The sequence below is a fragment of the Carcharodon carcharias genome, chromosome 11 (assembly GCF_017639515.1).
Source record: "Carcharodon carcharias isolate sCarCar2 chromosome 11, sCarCar2.pri, whole genome shotgun sequence".
NCBI classification, from domain to species: Eukaryota; Metazoa; Chordata; class Chondrichthyes; order Lamniformes; family Lamnidae; genus Carcharodon; species Carcharodon carcharias.
In genome coordinates, this window is record NC_054477.1 from 150,097,732 (window position 1) to 150,122,833 (window position 25,102).

The 25,102-nt window shown below is 44.4% G+C and overlaps 1 protein-coding gene across 3 annotated transcripts in view; it reads left to right on the forward strand.

Moving 5' to 3' along the window:
* Nucleotides 1-25,102, forward strand: part of tbc1d4 (TBC1 domain family, member 4) — a 269,789-nt gene that overhangs the window by 139,677 nt on the left and 105,010 nt on the right. For 2 of the 3 annotated variants that reach the window (XM_041198949.1, XM_041198950.1), the window contains exons 2-5: nt 5,132-5,725; nt 12,850-12,939; nt 15,467-15,571; nt 23,848-23,980. In XM_041198949.1, the coding sequence (XP_041054883.1) occupies nt 5,132-5,725; nt 12,850-12,939; nt 15,467-15,571; nt 23,848-23,980 (922 nt within the window). Of the gene's footprint in view, nt 1-1,505; nt 1,575-5,131; nt 5,726-12,849; nt 12,940-15,466; nt 15,572-23,847; nt 23,981-25,102 lie in introns of those variants that run through there. The other variant, XM_041198951.1, reaches the window with a different exon arrangement.

Below are 25,102 nucleotides of genomic sequence, written 5' to 3' on the forward strand. Positions count from 1 at the left end.
GCACAGTGGATTGTTAAGATCGAGAATGCACTATCTGAAATCAGATTCCGCAAAATAACAACAACTTATATTTAAATGGCACCTTTTTAACATAATGAAATGTCCCAAAGTGTTTCCCAGGAATCATATAAAACAAAATATAGCACCAAGCCACATAAGGAGATAACATGCCAAGTGACCAAAAGCTTGGTCAAAGAGGTAGCTTTAAAGGGATGTCTTAAAGGACAAAAGCAAAGTGGAGAGGCAGAGAGGTGGAAAGAGGGTGTTGCAGAGATTAGGGCCTGAGCAACTGAAAGTGTGGATTAAAATTGAGGGTGACCTACTCTTGCTCCTTGTTTGATTGTTGGTATGTTCATATGCACAAGAGGCCAGAATTAGAGGAGCACAGATATCCTGGAGGGTGGTAGGGTTGGAGGAGATTTCAGAGGTAGAGTGGGGCGAGGCCATGGAGGGATTTTAAAACACGGATGAGAATTTTGAAAGCAAGACGTAACATTGCTTGACTGAGAGGCGATGTAGGTCAATGACCACAGAGGTGATGAGGAAATGGGACCTACTGTGAATTAAGACATGAGATTTGGACCTTAGGTTTATGGAGGATAGAATGTGAGAGACCAGCCAAGAGTGTGTTGGAATAGACAAGTTTAGATGTATTAAATGCAGGGGCGAAGTTGGGTGATGTTATGGAAGTGGAAATAGGCAATCCTAGTGTTGGCATGAATATGAGATCAGAAGCTCATCTCAGGATTGAATGTGACACGAAGAAACTTGAAAAACACAATAGGCTATATACATGAAGAGGATTAATTATAGGATTATGGGGAGAAAGCTGGGCTGCAGGCACCTCCCATTTCAAAGAGCAGGGTCAAGCTGGATGGGCCGATTGGTCTGCTTCTGTGCTGTAAGCGTCTACGAATGTATCCCTTCTCCGATAGATATACGGCCCTGTGGTGCTAATTGGCTTGGCCAGCCAACCAACACCACTTAAATAGATTATGGGATCTTGCTGTGTGCAAATTGACTGCTGCATCTACAGCTACATCCATGCTTCAAAAGTAACTAATTGGTAGTGAGGTGGTTGAGATTGTCTTGCAGCTGTGACAGTCACTTTATAAGTGCAAGTTCTTTGCAACCCTCGATAGGTTTTTCGTTAAATTAAGCCAAAGATTTGAATGTCTTTGCAGCATCTCAGTAAGACATGATTTTGCTCTAAGTATACACAGAGCCAGAAATGTGGGCTGACTGTCTTGAACAGGAAACCAGTAGAACAATTAAACTGGTTTCCAGTATTGAGGCCATGCAGAGTTATGTTATTCAGCGTAATGGTTTGGAAGTACAGCTGAATGACATCATAATTAAACAGATAACATCTGGAACATGTTTTCCCTTTTTCAAATTTGCAACTGTCACAACCCCTCCGACAACTGCATTTCCAACCTGGGAACTGCAGAGAGCAAATCATTTCGATTGAGGTTGCGGTGTTTTCACACCGAGGGATTCCACTGCATGGTGGTTCAGCTGGGTGCTGCCTCTGGGAGTTATTAATGGCCCCTCTCTCAATCTGGATTAAAAAGGTACCAGCTAATTTGATAAGTGCAGCTTGCAAAATAGCCATGTGAAGATTTTAGCGCGTTTTTCTTTTGCTGTTAATTTCTCTTTTAAATCATGAACAAGTTATATTTATTCAGGTTATGTCTGGAGGCAGTTTAATATCCTTTCCTTTTCATAAATTCTCCATTCGCTTTTTATTCAGAGGCTGTTAGTGCACAAGAAAGAAAAAGGAAAGACTGGTATTCATAAAGTGCCCTAGGCGCCTCGCAGTGCTTTACGACCAATTAAGTACTTTATTTCAAAATGTAGACGCTGTTCTAACGTAGGAAATATGGCAGCCAATTTGTGCACAGCAAGCTCCCACACAGAGCAGTGTGATACGAGCACACAAATTAGGAGCAGGAGGAGGCCACTCGGCCCCTCAAGTTTGCTCTGCCATTCAATCAGATCATGGCTGATCTGATTTTAACCTCGTATTCCCGCCTACCGCTGATAACCTTTCACCCCCTTGCTTATCAAGAATCTATCTACCGCTGCCTTAAGGATATTCAATGAGTCTGCCTCAACCACCTTTTGAGGAAGAGAATTCCAAAGTCTCATAGCCCTCTGAGAGAAAAAGTTTGTCTCTGTCCTAAATGGGCAACCCCTTATTTTGAAACTGTGACTCCAAGTTCTAGATTCTCCCACAAGAGGAAACACTCTATCCACATTCACCCTGTCAAATCCCCTTAGAATCTTACTTTTTTGAGTCAAGTAGCCTCTTGCTCTTCTAAGCTCCAGCGGATGCAAGCCTAGCCTGTCCAGCCTTTCCTCATAAAATAATCTGCCCTTGCTAGGCATTAATCTAGTAAACCTTCTTTGAACTGCTCCTAATGATTGATAACCTGTTTTTGTGCTGTTGATTGAGGGATGAATATTGTCCAGGACAGCAGAGAGAACTCCCCCCCTCCTCTTCTTCAAAATAGTGCCGTGACTTCTTTTACTCCCACCTGAAAGGGGCCTCAGTTTAATCATCATCATCATCATCGTCATCATGTGTGCTGTGCCTGAAGGCAGGTCCTTGGCTCATAGTCTTTCCATGTCTCTCAATCCTGTGCCAGTCTTTTCATTTGCCAATAACCTTTTTCACTTTTCAAGCCATCTAACACTGATATTCTCTTCTTATTTTTCCTTAAAATTCCATACAAGTCCACTTCCTCTTAAGATGTGTCCTATTCATTTCTCAGCCTTTGACTAATTATGTTCAACAAATTTCTTTGTTCGTTCATGCTCTGCAGCAGTTCTTCATTTGTTGCTCTTTCTGTTCAGCTGATCCTTGCCATTCTCCGCCAAACCCTCATTTCAATGCTGTTTAGCAGGTTGGTCTCCTCTTTCCTAAGGTCCAAGTCTCACATTCATGCAAAGCAACACTCCAAATCAAGCTCTTTATGAGTCCCTTTTTGAGTTGTTTATTCATCTTTCTGGTTAGTGACCGTCTCTTCTTGCCAATTAATGGCCAGAACTTTACCTTCGGCCGGCACCCACCCAACACGCCTGAGCGGAACATGACGTGCGATGATGTCAGGCATGTGTCCTGGTATCATCAGTGGAAGTGCGCCAGAGACGGCTGCGCAGCCGCCGATAATTGAAAGGCCTATTCAGACCATTAACAAGGTAATTAACTTGAAATTTATGCTGGCCGTCCAACTTAATGGTTGGTGGGCAGGCGAAAAGGCCAAGCGGCATTTACATTTTTTAGGAAGCCTCATCCACGAGCAGGATGAGGTTTCCTAAAGCAAATACGCATTAAATAAAAACTTTGTTTTGATATTAAAAACATGCCCCATGCCATGAGACATAGTCACATGAGGGGACATGTTTTATTAAGTTTTTAGTGTCTTCATTAGTTTTTTTAATTCGTTCTTTCGCGCGCATGCACAAACTGCGCACCAGGCCATCTCTCCCTCCGGCCGCACAGGCAATGCTTAGCGCAGCTGCTCGTGATCCATGCAGAGTGTGCCTTAACTGGCCGGCCTGCGTGAAATCGCGGAGCGGAGCCGATTGCGGGCAGCGGCCGGCTTCCCAACCACCCCTGCCCGCTCCCGTTGAGCCCACCCGACGAGGGAAATGTTCTGGCTAATGTCTCATGCAAGACACAGTACCCCTTGACAGTGCAGGACTCTCTCAGCACTGCACTGGAAGTATCAGCCTTTGATTTTGTGATCAAACCTCTGTTGGTGGGATTTGAATTCTCAACCATCTGATTTAGAAATATGAGTGTTGCCACTGAGCCAGGGCTCTCAGGTCTGTTAGTAAGCAGTAGTTTGGAGTTTGAGGTGTTAGTAATGTGCTGGGGTCAGCTGGACATGTTTGATTTCAGTGTGCCTCTACGAGTTTGAGCATCTTGAGCCACAATAAGTCCATCTTTTTCTTTTTTAGATTACAGGTGACAAGCTGAGTGATTGGGCAAATGCATAGCAGATGCAGTATGATGTGGATAAGTGTGAGGTTATCAATTTTGGTAGCAAAAACAGGAAGGCAGATTATTATCTGAATGGCTATAAATTGAGAGAGGTGAATGTGCAATGAGACTTGGGTGTCCTTGTTCACCAGTTGCTGAAGGTAAGCATGCAGGTGCATCAGGGGATAAAGAAGGCAAATGGTATGTTGGCCTTCATGTCCAGAGGATTCGAGTACAGGAACAGGGATGTATTGCTGCAATTGTACTGGGCCTTGGTGAGACCACACCTGGAATATTGTGTGCAGTTTTGGTCTCCTTATCTGAAGAAGGATGTACTTGCTATAGAGGGAGTGCAGCGAAGGTTTACCCGACTGAGTCCTGGGATAGCAGGACTGACATATGAGGAGAAATTGAGGTGGTTAGGATTATGTTCGCTGAAGTTCAGAAGAACGAGGGGGGATCTCATGGAAACTATAAAATTCTAACAGGACTAGACAGGCTAGATGCAGGAAGGATGTTCCCAGTGGTGGGGAGTCTAGAAACAGGGGTCACAGTCTGAGGATATGGGGAAGACCATATAGGACTGAGATGAGGAGAAACTTCTTCACCCAGAGAGTGGTGAGTCTGTGGAATTCATTACCATAGAAAGTAGTTGAGACCAAAACATTGTATGTTTTCAAGAAGAGTTAGATATAGCTATAAAAACAAAAAACTGCGGATGCTGGAAATCCAAAACAAAAACAGAATTACCTGGGAAAAACTCAGCAGGTCTGGAAGCATCGGTGGAGAAGAAAAGAGTTGACGTTTCGAGTCCTCATGACCCTTCGACAGAACGGAGTTGAAGGGTCATGAGGATTCGAAACATCGACTCTTTTCTTCTCCGCCGATGCTGCCAGACCTGCTGAGTTTTTCCAGGTAATTCTGTTTTTGTGTTAGATATAGCTCTTGTGGTGAAAGGGATTAAAGGGTATGGGGAGAAAGCGGCAGCAGGCTATTGAGTTGGATGATCAGCCATGATCATAATGAATGGCAGAGCAGGCTCGAAGGGCCGAATGGCCTACTCCTGCTCCTAGTTTCTATGTTTCTATGTTTTCAAAAGGAGATCTTTGGTCTCTCATGCTTTTCTTTTTGTCCTTTCAGGTTCCTGATGTTATCAGTAGCATTCGGCAAGTATCCAAGGCCACCTTAAAGGGGGACACAAAATCCTGGCAAATCAGTGAGGATGCCTTTTACAACTCTCAGAAGTACGAGGTGCTGTACTGCGGTAAGGTGGTGGTGACACACAAGAAGGCTCCGTCCACCCTTATCGACGACTGCATCGAGAAGTTTGCCCAGCATCAGCTGGAAAAGGAGAGGCTGCGGCTGCTGAATGAGAAGCCCCTGGCCGACGTCATTGCTGGCCAGGAAGAGGAAGATGCCGGGGGGGATTCAGCACTGCCCCATGAGGTGGCCGATGAGGCAACAGTCAGCACCAACATGCCGTTGGCCAGCGGCAGTCAGAGCGACCTGCCAGGCTTGGGCTTGCGTTCCCCTCTGACTGAGGCCAGTCTAGAGGACATGCCGCTCGCAGAAGAGCAAGCCGAGTTCCGCTCTCGGTGTAACAGCGTTGCCAGCATCCGGCTCAAGAGGGTTCCCGACCTGGGCACCAAATTGCCAGCCCGAAGGCGTCATGCCAGTGCTCCAAGTCACGTCCAGCCCTCTGACACAGAGAAAAATAGGACAATGTTGTTCCAGGTATGCATGTTTGTTAATTTTTGTGAAGAAATACGTGCCATTGAAGTAAAAAAAGGTAAAAACACTGGAATCAGTAAATATAGTGAGCTCAATTGGTGCAGGGTGAAGAGGTATCAAAGCCTCCACTACTGAGATTGATGCATAGCAAATCTAGAGGTGGGGATCATTGTGTATTGACGTATTGACATATCTACACATGCACAGAATTACCATGTGATTTTAAACTGCTGCTTTGTTTTTATTGGACTTTACAGTGACTTGGAGGATTCGTAACACAATTCAAACTGATTTCGGCATTATTGGGCACACTGGAGTTTAAAGCTTTTTAACACTAATTTGACAATTTGCCTTTTGCGGTGATAATGTGCTCTAAGAGGTTACTTTTACAGTGTTGCTACTTTATTCATGTGATGTGTACATTGGGGAGAGGTGAGGAGACTTTTTTTTATTACACAAGTTGCTTTGATCTGGAATGCACTGCCTGAAAGGTTGCCAGAAGCAGATTCAACAGTAACTTTCAAAAGGGAATTGGAAAAACGCTTGAAGGGGAAAACATTGCAGGGATATGGAGAAAGAGGGGGGTGGGGTGGGGTGGGGGGGAATTGAACAACTCTTCCAAAAAGCCGGCACAGCCATGATGAGCTGAAAGGCCTTATTGCGTTTTGTTTCATTCTATGATTTGAGTAGCATACAAACATTGAATGAACATTTCACTAAGGCTCTTAACTAGTTCATTTCTCCTATTGTTGCTATAGACTTTTTTGAAAAAAAAGAGCTGGAACTTCTGAATCCTTATACATCTAGTTAAGGAATCCTGGGGTTGTTAATACTGATATATTTTAAAGACACTCATGAAAACTTGCTGCATCCAGTATTTCAGATGAATTCTTGACATGTTTTGCCAATGTTGTTTTTGAGATAACAGTCCTTTGAAGCACCTCGAGATAACCCCTATGCTACAGGTGCTATATAAGTGCACGTTGTTGTTGTGTTAAGTATTTTCCCCCAGAAACTTCCTCCTCCAGCGCCTGATATTTGAACGCAACAAGGCCTGCTTGGAAAAGATGGCTGCAACCTGAGCAGGAGGACTGACAGGCGTCACTTGCAACAGTCTAACACACCACAGGAGTGCGGAGATTCTGGGAAACCTTGCCGAATTACAGTGTTAACCACAGGTGGTGTGGCTGGCTCCTGAACATTTACAGAGGCACAGGTCCTAAGCACAGTGCAACACGAGGCTCTGCTCTCGTGATTACTCTCGCTGCCCCTCGTGCCTGGCTGTCCATCTTCAACATGCTGGTGAGGCAGGAATCCGCATTGCTTCCCACAGCCACTTTGAGACGTGCCGAGGGAATGTCTCCCAGCAAGCTGGGGCAGGGCTGGGGAAGGCTGCTGACTCACGGGGGGGGCGAGGGCGGGGTGGAGATGCCACTTTTCCCCCATCCAGCTCCCTTGTGCGGGTGGCGGTAGATTTTCCAATAGGGAAAAGGATCAGCCTGTCACAGGGTGAGAAAACAGAAATACCAGTGACTGCTTCCCATGGAACCTCAGGAGCCGCCGGTGTGAAATCTCGGTGCGGTGCCGACGGTGGATGGCGGTCAGCTTCCCGACCACCCCCGCCGGCCCTCGCCAAGCCCAACCGCCAAGGGCAAAATTCTGCCCAGAATTGCTATGGTGCAGAAGGAGGCCATTCGGCCCATTGTGTCTGCACCGGCTCTCTGAGCATTTTAACTGAGTGCCAATCTCCTGCCTTTTCCCTGTAACCCTGCACATTGTTTCTATTTAAATAATCATCCAATGCCCTCTTGAATGCCTCAGTTAAACCTGCCTCTGCCACACTTCCAGGCAGCGCATTCCAAACCCTAACTACTCGCTGCGTGAAAAAGTTTTTTTCTCACCTCGCATTTGCTTCTTTTGCGAAACACTTCGCCCTCTGGTTCTCGATCTGGTTACGAGCAGGAAGTTTCTCCCTACCTACTCTGTCCAGACCCCTCATGATTTTGAAAACTTCTATCAAGTCTCATCTTAGCCTTCTCCTCTCCAAGGAAAACAGACCCATCTTCTCCAATCTTTCCTCATAACTGAAGTGTCTCATCCCTGGAACCATTCTTGTAAACCTCCTCTGCACTCTCTCCAATGCGTTCCCATGCTTCCTATAGTGTGGTACCCAGAACTGTACACGATACTCCAGCTGAGGCCTACCACTGTCTTATATAAGTTCATCATAACCTCTCTGCTCATTTACTCCATGGCCCTATTAATGAAGCCTAGAATACTTTATGCTTTAGAAACAACCCTCTCTACCTGGCCTGACACCTTTAATGACCTATGTACATATACACGCAGGTCTCTCTGCTCCTGCACACCCTTTAGAATAGCATTCAGAGGTAGGGACTCTCCCCACTGCACCACAAGATCTCCTTGCATTTATGTGTATTTAGCCCATTCCCTAGTTATCCAGCCTCCCCTGCGACGCCTCACTCCCCTGGCTTTATAGACATGCACTCTAAGCTGCTCTCAGGCTTCTGCTAACTCATCCTGCAGGTGTCATACAGCACAGAAGGCCATTCAGTCCATTGTGTTTGTATTCATATCAGCTATTTGAAAGACCACTGCAATTAGTCTCACTCCTCCATTCCTCCCCTGTAGACCTGCGAATTTCTCCTTTCCAAGTTTTTCCAATTCCCTTTAGAAAGATACGGCCGAATCTGCTTCCTCCGCCCTTGCAGGCTGGGCATTCCAGGTCAACAGCTCAAACAAGTTCTCCTGGATTTTTTTTGCCAGTTCTCTTAAATCTGAACTCTGGTTACTGACCCTGCAGTGGAAACAGGTTCTTCCTTCCTTGTGGGAAGGAGCCTGACAGCCAGCTGTGGCTCAGTTGGCAGTACTGTTGCTTCTGAGTTGGAAAGTTTTGGGTTCAAGTCCCACTGCAGGGGCAGAATTTTCTGTGCCCGCTGGCATTGGGTGTCATGGCGGGCGTGAGCAGACAAAATGGCAGGAAGGCTAAATATCTGTTGTGAAGCCAGTTTGCAAACACCCGCTCTGCCTGTCAGTGGTGGGCCATGTTTTCTGTCACCGCACATTGAGAACTTCATTGTAGTATGTCTACATATTATTCTAAGCTCAGCTCATTGGAACCATACCCCTGCCCCCACACTGGATCATCCAAGCACTTCAGCGAGATTGCAGGCTGACGTGTTTCACAACTGATCGTAAGTTGGCGAGCAGTACTCTGTTCGAGAGTTTGAGGTTTGTCTGCCTACCTGGCTTTGGGCAGCACTGGTGGTCATCAGCTCCAGGCTTCGCAGGCAGCACCACATCACTTTTAGGGGGGGCTCACGGGCAGGTCTCTACCTACCAGACCAGCCACGAGGCAGGGGTGGTTTTTCAACGGCTGTAGGGCTATGGCTTATTTGGGGAAGGGGGAGAAATGGACTCAGGCAAGGGAAGAGGCTGCAGGGTTAGGGCATTACTGGGGAAAGGGGGTATCCCAAGGTGTGTGTGGGGACACATGTTGATCTGTGCAGTGGCCTCAAGAGAGTGAGGGCTGAGGAGGCTGTCTCCAGAGGAGATGAGTCCAGATGGAGATGTGAGGGTGTGTGTGAGAGAGCAAGTGGTGATGTCCCTTGTGCTGGCAGTGAATGAGATGCCAGTGAATGTGCGATGGGATTGTGAGTGTGTGAGTTTAGAATGATGAGATGGCTGCCTTACCCTGGTGGCACAGATGAAATCATTCATCCTCTTTCTGTACTGGATGGCGAATCTCTTCTGTGCAGCGTTGGCACTGACCACCACTGCCACCGCCCCCCCCCAAGCCGGAGTGGCAACACAGTTGGGCCTCCTGCGGTCAGCGAGGGGGTAGAGACCGTTGCGGCCAGATCCAGTGGTGTCCAGGTGGCGTCCCCAGGGATGCGTCACTGAATGGGGGGCTGCAGTCTTCATGCCTATTGGGGCCATGTCTTCTGTGCTACAGTCCTGGGCTGGGAACACTGAGAGGTGTGTGCATGGCTGCACTTTAAATATGGTGCCCGGCGTGAGGAAGGAGTGAGGTAATAGCATGGCGGGTGAATGAGAGCCCACCCACCATCGAAACGGCGTGTTTCCTGGGAATGAATGGTTAATGAGGCGGGTTTGGGACGATACGGTGCAAAAACCCGCCATTGTGGCCAATGGGTAAAAAGCCCTTTTTCCTGCTTGCTACCTCACCTAGTGCAAATCTGGGATGATTCTGCCCCAGGACCTGAGCACAAAAATCAAGGCTGGAACTCCAGTGCAGTACAGGAGAGCTGCAGTGGCAGAGGTGCAATCTTTCAGATAAAATGTTTAAACCGAGACACTGCCTGCCCTCTCGGGTGGATGTAAAAGATCCCATGGCCTGAATTTTTCCCACGTCGGACGGGTTCGACAGGAGCAGGCAGGGGCATGTTGTGGAGCCAACCGCTACCTGCAATCGGTTCCGCACCGCCATTTCACGCAGGCGGGCCAATTGAGGCCCGCCCAGTGTGGATTGTGAGCGGTAGCGAGCGCTACCTGTGCGGGTGGGTGGGAGGAGGGAGAGCTGGGCCTCGCGGGCAGTTCGGGCATACGCGAGAAAGAGCGCTTCAATCTTCCTGATGCATGGAGCAGCCTTAGAGAGCTCGAAGCGCTTTTTGAAGAAATTATTAAAAACATTAAAAATTTAATGAAACGTGTCCCATCTCATGTGACTGTGCATAAATTTCAGGTCAGTGAGGTTGCTAATGGCCTTAGTAGGCCTTTTAATTATTAGCGGGCCTGACGTCCTCACCCATCATTTTACATTCCGGTGTGTCGGGCCCACCCCCACACGCTGAATGTAAAATCCTGGCCCATCGCACTATTGTGAAGAAGAGCAGGGGAGTTCTCCCTGTTGTCCTGGCCAATAATTATCTCTCAATCCATATCGTAAAAAGAGATTATCAGGTCATTATCACATTGCTGTTTGTGGGAGCTTGCTGTGAGCAAATTGGCTGCCACATTTGCTACGTTACACTTTCAAAAGTACTTCACTGGCTGCAAGGTGCTTTGAGACATCAGGTGGTTGTGAACAGTACTATATAAGTGGAAGTCTGTTTTCCGTTCTTTTCACACAGTTTTAGGTGCGCCCTTTACAAGTCTTAGGATTCTCCCGCTTTCATTTTTATAGTATTGATGGTAATCTTTCTAATAGGAGTAATTGATTTCAGGCTGCTAGCTTTGCAGCTCATTCATGCCTACCATGTACCCAACCAGCAGATTCATTGCTGTGCAAATGCATTAATACAAATTAATCCATTAGTCATGCATCTAATTAGGTCCATTCACTGTTTAACCTAGCAGAGCTCGGACAGCTTAGCTTCCTGATTTAACTACTCCACTGAAGCACTCTTGTTACAAAATGTATTCAGAGAAAATGTTTCCTATTCTTTGCTGATTGAGCTGGTGTGGTCATTCCAATCAGGTAGAAAAAAACATAATTGCTTACATCACTGTGTCACTGCAGTGCAGGAGATGCATGATTATTTTAACTCTTCTCCTTGTTATGATCCTAGTCTAGGCCCCTAAGTTTTTGGTAAGATCCAGTTAGGGACCCATAATATTTTGTTTAAAGTAGACAAAGTTTGAGATTCAAGGCACTTGCTCAGTGATTAAAGCCTCAAGATTCCACATCTTTTGAACAAACAAACTAAATTTTACTATACAAGGCCAGAAAGATAAAACAATTTACAATATCCATCTTATATTCTAAAACTCAGGGTTAATATGAGGTACATGTGAATTAACAAGCAGACTGTGGTCGAACACACCAACTGCACAATTAGTGGCAGATGAGACCAAGACAAGAGTCCACGGATTTCTCAACAACCCACCCGGACATCAGCAAACACTGTGAGTCAGCCAATCTCACTGAAACTCTGTCTCTGTCATGAGCAATTCCAGTCTTCACCTTTGAAGATCTAACCTGGGAATTCTTTCCAAAAATCGCTCCAACACAGACGGCCTCAATACGGCCCACCTCGCAGCTTTTCACCCTCGCCTCCCAAGACTCCATTCCCCTGGATTCCTGGATTTCTGTACTCAAGCGCCAGCTCACAAACTTCATCTCTTCAGCCACCAAACAGAACGCTACTGCTCCCAAAAGCAGGGAGTCACCAACCTTCTGCTTCCTTCTTAGCACTCCAGGGCTTCTCCTGAGCCCTCAGCACTTATAGTCTGCTGATGTAGCCCTTCTCTTGCTTGGAGTCTGTTTCTCTGCTCCTCCCTTTTTTCCTGAACTTTTAACTGGGCCAAGGTCTCTGTCCCCTGCCTGCGACGCTTCTTTTGGGACACCTCCCTGCCTCCTCTCGCTGTGCCCTGCCTGGGACTCTTATCTTCACTGGCATGCCGCTCCGAGTCACATAACATGGTTTTTTGCGCCGTTTTCCATCTCTGCAAGGTGCACACGGGGGGCGTCCTCGGCCTGAAGAAGTTAAAACGCTGCTTTGCGCATGGGCTGCCCGCACCCAGTCCGCGCCTGCGAGGAAACTCCGAGGTCTGCGGGGACTTGAGTTCCTGACCTCTGCTCTCAATGAGAAGGTAGGTTGGCTTTTGTGACACCCTCCAACGCTTCTGACCCTGGGTGCTTTAAGTTGTCTTGGCCTTATGCTGTGATTATTAACACAAACAGTTGTTTTCATTTTGGATTCTTGTACTGCTTTGAGTAGATGGAAGTTCCGGGAGTACGTTGCCTGCTGGGCCATAGATTAGGTCTCACACGAGGATAAAGGGATCATGAAGAAGAGAAAGAACAAAGCAAAAAAAAAAAGTAAAATCTGGGATTTAACAATTTGGTGATAATTATGCCCATTTTGTCGGTGTCTCTTTAAATGAAAGAGGACTGAAAGCCAGCTACAGTTGTCTCTGTGTATGTTCATGTCACAAAGAAGTCTTCATTCTTTCATCAGCACGTGGTGGTCACGGAACAGAGCTGTAAATGTCCATAGCTCAAGGCAGTGTCATATGCTCACAGCACAACGTGGATCTCAGCAACATTCAGCCTATGGTTCCGTGGCTTCACTGAGTGAAACACAGGGCTATTTGTTTTATTTTCAAAAGGAATCATTTCTGCCTTCTTTTCTCCTTTGTAGGTTGGTCGGTTTGAAGTTAACCTCATCAGCCCCGATACCAAAACAGTTGTACTTGAAAAGAATTTCAAAAATATTTCCTCATGTTCTCAGGTTTGTGTTCATCTGGCTTTTCTGGTCACTTTTTATTTTGTTACTGCAAGTGGTACAATTGGACACTGCCCACAGTTTATTGTTTTACAACAAGGAGTGGTTAAAGTAATATTATGTTCCAGTATTCTCTCCCTTGTTGGTCTTAAGTTTTTCAGCTCAGCTATAACCAGTTAGTTATTTTACATTTTATTTAAACATTAAAAAAAAATCATCTCAAATTCACCGATCTCCTTGACAAGGCTGCAATCTTGTTTGCGGCATGGGTCTAGATTCATGATAGTCAATTGCTCAGTTCTGGTTCCCAGTATTGTCTGATGCTTATCTCTGAAAGGTTGTTAATATTATATCCCATAAAGCCAGTTGGTGAAGGATGTAACTGGTACCAATGTTTACACACATTTATAAGCATTTATTTACGCAGCTACAGATTACAAGCAAGCGCCTCCTAACACAGCAGCCACAGTTTCAGTCTGTGTCTATTTATAGGGGTATAATTAACTCCCGAGTTAATGTTGGCCAACTGCCTATAATTAAACACAATTAATATACAATTAACAATTAAGTGCTGTGACCTCCAGAGTGGACAGTTACCCTTTGGAAAAATGGCTTCCTGGATCATGAGGTTGGCATGGCAAAATGAAGAGCCTCTTTGTTTGCGAAAGATCATTTGACAAACTTTGCAACCTCCTATGGTTGCCAACCCTTCTGGATTATCCTGGAATTCCCATTGCTGTTTGAAACCCAGGAAAAATAAATTGAACACTTTTGTTAATTAGTTATAAAAATAGTGGAGATGGGAAAAATGCTGTTTGCTTGGCACTCAAGAATCATTCCATCAAGTAATGAAGAGTCTATTATTTTCTAATTGGCTTGGATAGTGTGGAGTGTAGATGCAAGTCGGGGTGGAGTGATTGGAAGTGGGATCGCATGCATCAAAACTGCCAGGAATGCATCAAATGGAACAGGCAATCCCACAAACACATAACGCGATGATGTAAATTGCATTGAATCTCCTCAGCCCTGTTCATAAGACCTTCCCTGGGCCAACTGTAAATTCTGCTTCGAAACTGCTTTTGACTCTAGCTTGCCTCATTCTGTTTAAAAATTGGCTTCTCTCATTGCGGCCAATTGCAATCAATATAATAAATTCCTTTGAAAACCTGAAAACAAACTTGACAACGAGCTATTTTATAAATAATTTGTCGGCGAATTTGAGTTCATGACTGCAGAGCATAAACTGGTTTAACCCTTATGGTGTCATTTGGAAGACATTTTTCACCTATATTAAATTGCTTAGCTCTTTGGCTTTGTTTGAGCCAGTCAGTAAGGTGCGAGTTGTGCTGGTAGGGGATTGCAATTAGTCATTTTGTTCAAATCCAATATTAATAAGCAAAACAGAAATTGCTGGTAATATTCAGCAGGTCAGTCAGCAACTGTGGAGAGAGCAACGGAATTAACGTTTCAGGTCAATGACCTTTCATCAGAACTGGAAAAAATTAGCAACACACTAGGTTTTAAGCAAGTACAGAGGCAGGGAAGGTGGAGCGTGAGATGAGAGGGTGAACAAAGTGGAAGGTCTGAGGGGACTTGACAGGGTGTGCTGAAAGAATGTTTCCCCCTTGTGGGAGAGACCAGAACTAAAAATAAGGGGTCTCCTGTTTAAGATGCAAGTGAGGAGAAAATTTTTCTCGAAAGGGTCCTGTGTCCGTGGAACTCTCTTCCCCAGAGAGTGGTAGAGGCAGTGTCATTGAATATGTTTATTGCAGAGTTAGATAGATTCTTGACAAGGGAATCGAAGGGTACTGGGGGTACAGGAAATTGGAGTAGAGACCACAATCAAATCAGCCATGAGCTCAACAAATGGTAGAGCAGACTTGAGGGGCCTAATGGCCTACTCCTATTTCTAATTGATATGTTTGTATGTTCATATGATCAGGTGGAAGACAGAAGAGATTAAGTGACAAAACAGATAATAGTGCAAGGCTAAATTTACCATGTACACCCCCTCTACACCCACTTTTTGTTTCTTTACTTAATAGCATCCTCTTTAGCCTTCCACCAGCATTCCTTTTGAAATTTAATCTCTCTGGCCTTTCACACTATCATAGACCTTCCCTTTTGTTCTCCCCGCCCCCCTTTCCTATTCTGTGTACTTGCTTAAAACCTGGTATATTGCTAATGTTTTGCAGTTCTGATGAAGGGATATTCATAATCCTGTTTCTCTCTGCCCAGATGCTGTCTGACCTGCTGAGCATTTCCAGCATTTTCTGTTCATATTTCGGTTCTCCAGCATCTGCAGTAGTTTGCTTTTCCAAAGTCAACAAGATTGGTTGGCAGTCTATAAGTGATAGCATCCCTTGGTTAGTTGGTCAAATGATGGGGCTTAACCAGAGGCAACCTTAAGATGAAAATCTGCTACTTTGCCAATTTAATCTTGCTGATCACTGGAAGAATTTGTGAAGTTGCTTAATTCTGCCCTTTTTACTCCCTTGTATCTAATTGGCGTCTTTTAACTGTATCATTCCAGGGTATTAAACACGTGGACCATTTTGGGTTCATTTGTCGAGAAAGTGTTGAACAAGGTCTGAATCATTATGTGTGCTATGTGTTTCAGTGTGCCAATGAATCACTGGTAAGTCCCTTTCTGTACTCTGGCAATTGCATATCTAATCTTCCAGAATAAGGCTTTATCAGAAATTAGACCACAATATGAAAATAGTGCATGGTTGGGCATAAAAGTGCCTGTTGGCCTCTTGCCAATTAGGCAACTGATATCAGGACTATTGTGATCAGGTTCTCTTTGAGGTGGAATAAATTTGGCACGAATATGCCTAAATTCCCAGGCTGTTGTACGCAATGTACTTACTGGGCCATTTTCGTCTCTCCTCTGGCTGTTTAGGGTAACCTGTTTAGATTTTGCAAAAGCAGCTGCTTGAGGAAGCTACAGTGTGTAACCTGGAAGCAAAAGGCACCCAAAATAAGCGGGACCTGTTCAGCTGAATTTTGGGCCAGTATCCCGCAAGCCATGCAAACTCTTCCTGTCCTAAGGAAGCTCACTGTTCAGCACAATGACCTTGAAAAGATCAAGGGGGCATGGTTCATAGCACCACAACCACTCACAAAGATGTCCTCTCTGTGTCATGCAAGGTTTTATAAGTGGGTTTATACCTAGCATGCAGATAAAATCTTTCTCCTCATTGAGGTGGCTAGCACAGCAGAAATAAACAGACTTGGAAAACAGGAACAGATGATAAAAGCTGCACTTTTCATGGAAAACTGGGCAAAACTACATAATGAAACCCCTAACTCACACTTAACAATAGAATCGCACTAAGTCAGCCAACATTAACCAACAAATTTAATTACAAACAGGCTCACTTGAGGAATATAATCTGCAAAACAGTGGTTAAAAATTTCGGATGAACAGAATTTTACTTCAGTGAGAGAGTTGGCCTTTCACCTTCATTTTGAGAGCCAAGAGCCCGGTGACATCAGCTAATGGGCCAGGCTGTGAGATTTGTTTTGATGAGAAATTTATTTAATTTTGAATGTAGGACTGGATAGAGCTGGGTAACTACTTGATATAAAGTGCAGTAGGCTTCTCAGTGAAGAATAATGTCCAGTACTAGCTGGTTTATTTATCATAGATGTTGGCTTATAAATGGCCTCGAAAAATCCCTCCAAAAAAAACAAAGTCAACTTATACACTGAGTATAAAAGTGAACTGCCTGTGTGGGTGTGGGTGGTAACCATTATGAAATGTCACATCAGCATCCGATGGAAGGAGTGGATGTGTCTTAAACTCCCACATCTTTATAACAAAGCCTGTGTCTTCTGCTTGATCCCTTATGCCCAGTTATAAGGTACTGGTAAGTAGAACAGGCATTTATAGGGTAAAAAAAATGAAGCTCACTGCTAATTAGCGTATAACATGTCATGGCTGAAAAAAGGAGGCCGACTTATATACTGAGTATGTGCAAAAACTTGATCTTTGGGGCTGGAGAATTGGGGACTCCATATATGCTAAGTTGACTTATACATCGCGACTTACCGTAGCGACAGTTTTGTATTGCAACAAAACAGACCAGGTGCACATATTTAATAGAATCTGCTTAGTGACTGCGTAGTGCTTCTTTAAGAAGCTGATTGTGATCCTTATGGAAAAACACTTGGGCTAGGGATCATTTATGTTGTACACAAAGAGTGTATGGGGTGAAGTTACTCATTTAGCAAAGATGGGGAATGTTAGATTCCAGTTTCAGTGACATGCCAATGTGATGCAGTATTAAAATGTGTGATTTTACTATATTTTCATTAATTTTGGGGGAAAAAACATGTCAGCATTATTCCACATCACGATAACATTGTGATGGAATATTGCCAATGCACAGTTCAGTGTAGGGATAGGTTTTTTATTGGAATGATTGAAGATCTTTTCTAATGCTCGAGACTTTGTAGGAAAATCAAAGTCAATGTCGGGGTCCAAATAACCTCTAAAACCACTGGAGTCGAATTGTGCCTCCCGAGTGGGTCTCCTGTTTATCCCTGTTCCTTGGTAGATTGCATTGAGATTTTTCTGATGTTTGCAAAGGGATTGTAGAGTGAGAGGTTGGGCAGTTTCAAACTAGCTCTTGCCAGGCAGCAGAAATGGTGAGTTACAAGTGTCGTTGAATTCAGTTCCCATTGCACAGGTTGGGCAGTGTCATTCAGAGAAACGAAGAGCAGTGATAATGGAAGTGCTGCACTTGGGAACTAGGGAACATTGTCTTGGGGCAAGTTATTTGGCTTCTGCGTTGAATATGATCACCATGTCAGTTAGATAGATAGAACTGGTTTATTGAAAATCCTTCATGGCGGCAGCACTGAATTGTGATGATGATACAAATTAAATAAGTAATCATACTTCATAACATAGTTAGAGTCAATCATTAAAATAACAATAAAGTCTCAAATAATAAAAGGATTGCACAATTATGAATATTTCAGTATAGACATAATTACAATACATTGCAAAAGGCTGGTCTCCTTAATTTACAGAATAAAAATGAAAGGTCTGTGATATATGTTGTATTTTCAATAGGTCTCAAAAAGAGGTTCTGAGTCTTGTATAGTTTAAAATTAAGCATTTATTGATAACACATAACTATGTACATATATTATATATATATATATATATATATACTCCATGCTTGCTTCTACACAGGTCTCTGTCCGGTCCATAATTGACTCTAGCCTCAGGTCATGTGTCTCTTTACATTACACTGTGGAGTGTACTGTTTCCCAGTCCCACATTAACCCTTGCTATGCCAGAAACCCTTATTCTACAGTCTGCTGCACTCTGCATTTTGTATTGAAAGTCAACAGTATAGAGGGAGTGCATGCTCCAAAAAAAAAGATTGTCTCAAATGGTTTGTTCAATTAGAAATCATATTATTTATTGACATCCGTCCATGTCGGGATACTGCACCCAGTGTGGATGTCACTATGTCACTTCTGGAATTGGACATCATCTGTTGTGGCTGTAGAGGCCGATTCATGAGTGGCAGCCCTTTCTACAGCTGGCACAGATGAATAGCATTGGTCCGGGGTCAACTGATGCTTTCTCCTGCTGGCAGGCTCTCTTTTCTGCCATAAGGTCATTTCTTCTGTCTTCTGTTTTTTTCATGCCCTTCCTGACTGCTTGTCTCCAGGCTCTCCGGTCAGCAGAGAGGACTTCCCATGCATTGACCGTGATCCTGGTCAATCTGACGCCTCGCTTGCACATGTGGGCGACCTGTTGGTCTCATGCCAATAGCAAGATCGCCATAGAGCATGTCTTTGGGGATGTGGCCATCATCTATTTGGCTCACATGATCCTTGGCTCACATGACCAAGTCAATGGAGTCAGCACTGACTCAAAAGGGCAAACATGCTGGGGATTCCTGCACACTGGTGTACTTCCATATTTGGCACTCTGTCTTGCCAGGGGATGCCCAATATTCATCTGAGGCAGTGGAGGTGGAAACTGTTCAGCCACTTTTCTTGGGTTTGCATAAGTTATCCATGCCTGGCTACTATAAAGGAGGCTGCTGAGAACACAAGCCTGGTATACATGGAGCTTTGTATTTTTGGTTTAATTAGTTTGATTAGTTGGTCCACACTTGACTTCTCAACTTTGATATGACAGCTGCGGCCTTGGCAATCCTGGTGCTGATTTCAGCATCAAGGGACAGGTTGCTGGTAATTGTTCACCCAAGGTATGTGAAGCTGTTGACAACCTCCAGAGTGAGGTTATCAATGACGATGGAAGAGTTCTCTATGTCCTGGCCCATGCCTTTGGTCTTCCTGACGCTGAATATCAGTGCAGACTCCTTGCAGGCCCAGATCTACAAGCTGAAGCAAGTGAGCTTCAATATGGGCTGCCAGTGCGGTGCCATCAACAAACAGCTGCTCACGAACTGGGACATTACGTGCTTTGGTCTAGGTGTGCAGTCTTGCCAAGTTGACCAGCCTGCCATTGGCTCGCGAATGCTGGCACTCTCAGTGACACCTTCATTTGAGTCACTGAAAGCGTATAATCGCAGCACGGAGAAGAATATGCCAAAGAGAGTTGACGCCAGGGCACAGCCCTGCTTTACCCCGCTGCTGATCTTGAAAGCCTCTGATGATGCTCCATTGTAACTGCGAAACTGTGCATGTTCTTGTGGAAAGAAGAAATGATGCCTAAGAATCCAGGCAGGCAGCCTATTTCCACAGCAGTTGATAGAGCCCATATTGCTGATAAGGTCGAAGGCCTGGGTGGGGTTTATGAAAGCAATGTAGAGTGGTCTGCACTGTTCATGACACTGTGACTGCCAAAATGAAAAAATCATATCAACTGTCCATCTGCCAGCATTGATGCCACACCAAGACTTAGGGTAGGTGCATGATGCCAGGGTCTGTAGTCTGGTCAAATATGGGAGTCAATAAAGGAATCCAGTCAAAACTTCAAGCCTAAACCAAAGAAATAACTACAAGAGATGAGCATGTAACCAGCGGAGGATTACAGAATTATCACTTCCCCCATGTTAATATTTTTTTCAACGCCAAGTTCATGAACCAGCTTTAATGAAACTGGCTAATCAAATGATTTCTGTGCGCTGTTTAAAGCTGCCTTCTTCAGACAGATTGAATGCCTGAAGCAAAGTGTTGTTAGCATTATGTTCATAACAAACTTAATAAAATACGGAGTACTGAAATAAAAACAATTACTTTAATGCTAGAAATCCTTGCAAGAATCCGTCATGGAATCGTAGAGTAATAGAGCACATAAAGAGGCCATTCAGCACATCTTCTCTGTGCTGAAGTGTTACCCAGTTAGCCCCATAATTGGATGTTATGATTTCTGGGCAATGGTCCCAGGATGTTAAGTTTCCTGTCAACCTACCCCTTTTGACATTGTAGTAGCGGGAGAGGCTCGACAGAACGAAAGCGCCCATGTAATGTTTGTGAAACACAGCTGTTAAAAGCTGCTGGAAAAGCTCAGCAGGTCTGGCAGCATCGGCAGAGAGATAAACAGAGTTAACGTTTCGAGTGGGTATGACTCTTCTTCGGGGCATCCGCAGTATTTTGCTTTTATGTTAAAAGCTGCTGATTGGGACATTTGCATGAGGCCCAAAATCTGTGCTCATTTTCAAGGCAGTTTAACTTAATGAATCAATTAAGCATTGTAATGCTACTTATGTACTTGTGTACTTGTAATGGTACTTCTGTGTCAAAACAATTAGAAATACAGGTAAGTTCAGCTGTCTGAACGCTACAGTCTGACATTGTGATTTTTTTTCATCTTTTGGAGTGGGCCGTGTTACCTGTGGTAACCATGGTAAATGGATGACTGATGGTCTTGAGGCAAGCCATCCTATATAACGTTAGCACAAGGCTCAAAGTTTCAGACAGAGTCTGGCTGTTTAGGGTAATTTGTTTAGATTTTGCAAAAGCAGCTGCTTGAGAAGGCTACAGTGTATAACCTGGAAGCAAAAGGCACCCAAAGTAAGCGGGACTGGTCCACAACTTTGGGGCAGTGTCCCACAAGCCATGCAGACTCCTCCTGTCATATGGAAGCTCACTGTTCGGCATAGTGACCTTGAAAAGAGCAAGGTCATGGTTCATAGGACCACAGCCACTTGCAAAGATGACCTCTCTGTGTTGTGTGTGTGTCAAATGATCAAAAAAAAGGTTTTATAAGTGGGTTTATACCCAGCACACAGGATCAAGCTGGAAATTGCCCTTCTGCCGTGAAAGAAAGTTTGCTGGGACGGAGGTGGAAATTGCGAATTGTAGCAAACATTTATAGGCCTGTAATACAGAATGGGGCAACAGAAAATAAAGTTTAGTGGAAGGTGGGGAGAAGAATAAACCAACAAAGTACTTACATCTTAAGCAAACTGCCTGGTACATCGAAGGGCGGAGAGAATAATGTTGCAGATTAGATAAGCTTTGTGAAGTGGTTAGTAAATAGTGGAACAAGCATTAAAGCTTAGGTTTGCATCTTTTAATATCAATAGGGAGGGTCATGTTTTACTTAGTCACATGTTTTATATTGTTTTGATAAGCTTGCTGTAGTGCAATGATAGATGACCCACAGTTGTGTTTAAGCTGCAGTGTGACTACAGTAAACATCGAAAACACATTCCAGATCCCAGCCATGAGCAAAGCCACAGAAGATACACTTGTACTCAGAATGCAGTTAGCAGTGATGAATTTGGTATTTGTTTACATGATGTGTTGCACAAAATTTACAGCACCGAAACAGACTATTCAGCCCAATAGGTCTGTGTTGGTATCCAATCTGCACATGAGCCTCCTCCTAATCCACTTCCTCTAACCCTCTCTTCATATTGTTTGGTTACATTCTCCCTCAAGTAACAATCTAGTTTCCCTTTGAGTGCATTTATGCTATTCCCCTACTCAACTACTCCCTGTGGTAGCGCCTTCAGTATTGTAATTGCTTTCTCCAGAACTCTTTATTGGATTTTTTGCTGACCGTGTGATAATTATCCAGGAAGAAATATTTCACAGATGACACATTTTGAATGATAAATAAATAAAAGCTCCCTCCAAATTTGGCATTTTCCCATTTTCTTTTGTAATTTAAATGAATGTGTTTTTTTTAAAAACATATTAACAATAAGGCTGTGGCCTATCGGAATTAATATCCCTTATAGGCATAGGGTCCTGCGTGTTTTACCTCATCCTTCTTGTTTCTTTGCCTAACGAATGTAGGGCTATTGTCTCAGAAAGCTCTGTTATTGTGTTACCACTTGGTTACTCACATATGAAACATTCCAAGTTGAATAGTGCAGTTAATGAACTGCCTTTTTGCAGAAGGGGGGAGATGGGGGCATAATGGCAAAGTCGTTGGACTCGTAATCTGGAGGCCCCAGCTAGGGGTAAAATCCCACCATCATAGCTGGGTGGAATTTAAATTCAATGAATAATCTGGAATTGAAAAGCTAACCTTAGTAACGGTGACCCTGAAACCATTGTCAATTTATTTACAGCTGGACTTGGAGTGTTGGACTCAGGCTGGGAGGCTTTTTAAAAGAGGTCACTGCCTCTTGTTTCCTAAAAGGCAAAGGCGAGGCTGCTTTTTGCAGCTGCTGCTTGCTGACCACCCTGGTCTTTTCTGGGTCTTTAAATCAAAACTTGTCATATCTGGCCGGTTTCATTCGCGTGCCCAATACTGGTATTGTTTAACCAGAATGGTTTGGAAGCCCAAAGACATCATTATGCAATAGGATATAGATGGTGGTCTTTCATACTTAACTGGTAGCTAACTGGTCTCGTCAGCTTTCTTTTGTTAAATTCAAGTTTGCAGACATAGGGCTGGATTTGCATCATGTTGGGATGACTCAGGGGCCCTTTAAAAATGGCAGCTGGAACCCGATTCTGGGACTCCCGACCCCATTCCCAGGGTTTCTGATTTTAAGGATTGCCTTTTAAGTGTGCCGGCTAGTTTGAGTCAAAAGCCTGTGTCCTGTGCTCCTAGCCTGGTCAGCTCTGTTGTGGGGGTAGGCATATCCTAGTCCTCCGCAATTTTCATGGAGTTGGGCCAGGCTTTCAATGTGTCGTGATTCACGGCACCTCTGAGGTGTTGTGAACCATTGTCTGCACAAGAGGGCCTTTTAAAAGTTAAGTTCAAAGGTCCTTCTCATACCCCAACACCACAGTATACCACCATCCACACCCTATAGCCCTCCATGCCAAGGTATGCCCCCCAAACAACCCCTATGGCCCCTCATAATGTCTTTGGTTTTGTACTCTATGCCCTATTGATAAAGCTCAGGATGCTGTATGCTTTATTAACCACCCTCTCAGCCTTTCCTGCACATATGCACCCAGCTCCTGCACCCCCTTTAGAATTGTGCCCATTTTAAAGAATATTGGCCCTCCATATTCTTCCCAGCAAAATGAATCACTTCATCCTTGTCTGCGTTAATCTTCATCTGCTATTTATCTGCCCATTCCACCAACCTGTCTATGTCCTTCTGGACTTCTACACTATCCTCCTCACAATTCACAATCCTTTCAAGTTTCCTACTATCCACAAATTTTGAAATTGTGGTCCTGTACACCAGGGTCTAAGTTATTAATATGTAAGGAGGAGCAGGGACCCTAACACCGATCCCTATATACCTTTCTCCAGCTCTAACTTTGCTCAGAATTCTGTTGTACGGCATCTAATCAAATGCCTTTTGGGAGTCAACACTGAGTCAGATTTGTTTGGCACTGCTTCTCTGAAACACTTTTGCCATGTTCAAGGTGCTATATTAATGCAAGTTCTTGTTATAGTAAAAATAATTCTTCTGACTGTTGAATTGCTTTTGCTCTTTCTCGAGCAGCATATACTTGCTTTGTGCAGTGACTCATTTGAATTGTAACTTTTGACAGGTGGATGAAGTCATGCTGACCTTGAAGCAGGCCTTTAGCACTGCTGCTGCCCTACAGAACGCTAAGACTCAGATCAAACTGTGCGAGGCGTGTCCCATGCATTACTTGCATAAACTCTGTGAACGGATTGAAGGTAAATCGATATAAGGCATCAGACCACTGCAGCCATAGGATTCTGAACGCTGCAAAAGGCATTGTAGAGTATTCTCTCTGCTTTCAAGTCGTACTGAGTGAGGTTCTCCACGCTTTTTCCGCCCATTTTCAGTCAGTTCCAAAATGGCGGCGGGAAATCAGCTAGGAAGCCAATCTCCCGTCTGCCCATTGGTCACTGCCACTTCTGGATTTCCTTTTAGAAATGATCATAGACATTATATACTGGGTGGATATTAAATAGGATACCTGCTTATTTTCCTTCATTAACCCTGGCAATGTGTCATTGTCAAGAAGCCTCTAATGTGTTCTGGCATCCAGCATTGCTAAGGAGGTGCGGTTTAAATTTTAAATTATTCCCCACCCTCTACCGCTCGGGTGCAGCAAATCACGGAGGGATCAATCACACTGGCCCAGCAGAATCTTTCTCAATCTGTTGAAGAATATTTGGACACTTCCCCAGCTGCCCTGGAAGCAGTCAATCCTCCATTGCTGCAGGCGGCTGAGACTTGCAGCTGCAATAGTCCACTCCCTTCCCCGCCTCACGATCCAGAGGAGGGATTCCAGGCGTTGCTGATAATCCCACCCGGATCCTACCAATTTGAGTTAATCCTGGATTTCCACCTGGGTCGGTGTCAGGGGACACAAGTAGCACAAAATCTGCCTTGCAGAATTACCACCGAAGAGGGAACGCCTAGGCCAAATTGCTTTGAATGTTCCCAGCCGGCAATGCAGAGGTCGGCCGGTGGAAGTGCAGGACTGAGGGAGTGCTGCATTGTCCCTGGTGCCATCATTCAAATGGGGTGTAAAACAAAAGCTCAGGTGCTCTGCTTCACTGGACATAATATTTCCCATGTTACTGTTCAAACAAGAGCAATGGATTTGCCCATTGTCCTGACCAACATTCTTCCCTCTCCCAACACCTCGATGGTGATTTCATGCCTTTGTTATTTGTTCAAACCTGTTGGGCATAAAATGGCTGCTTATATATTCAAATGTAAAGTTGATTTGACAGATTAATATCTTTGAAGTCTTGAGAATGTGAAAGGCACCATATCAACTCTAATTCTTTTTGGGATAAGCAAAAATCTGATACTCATTGTTA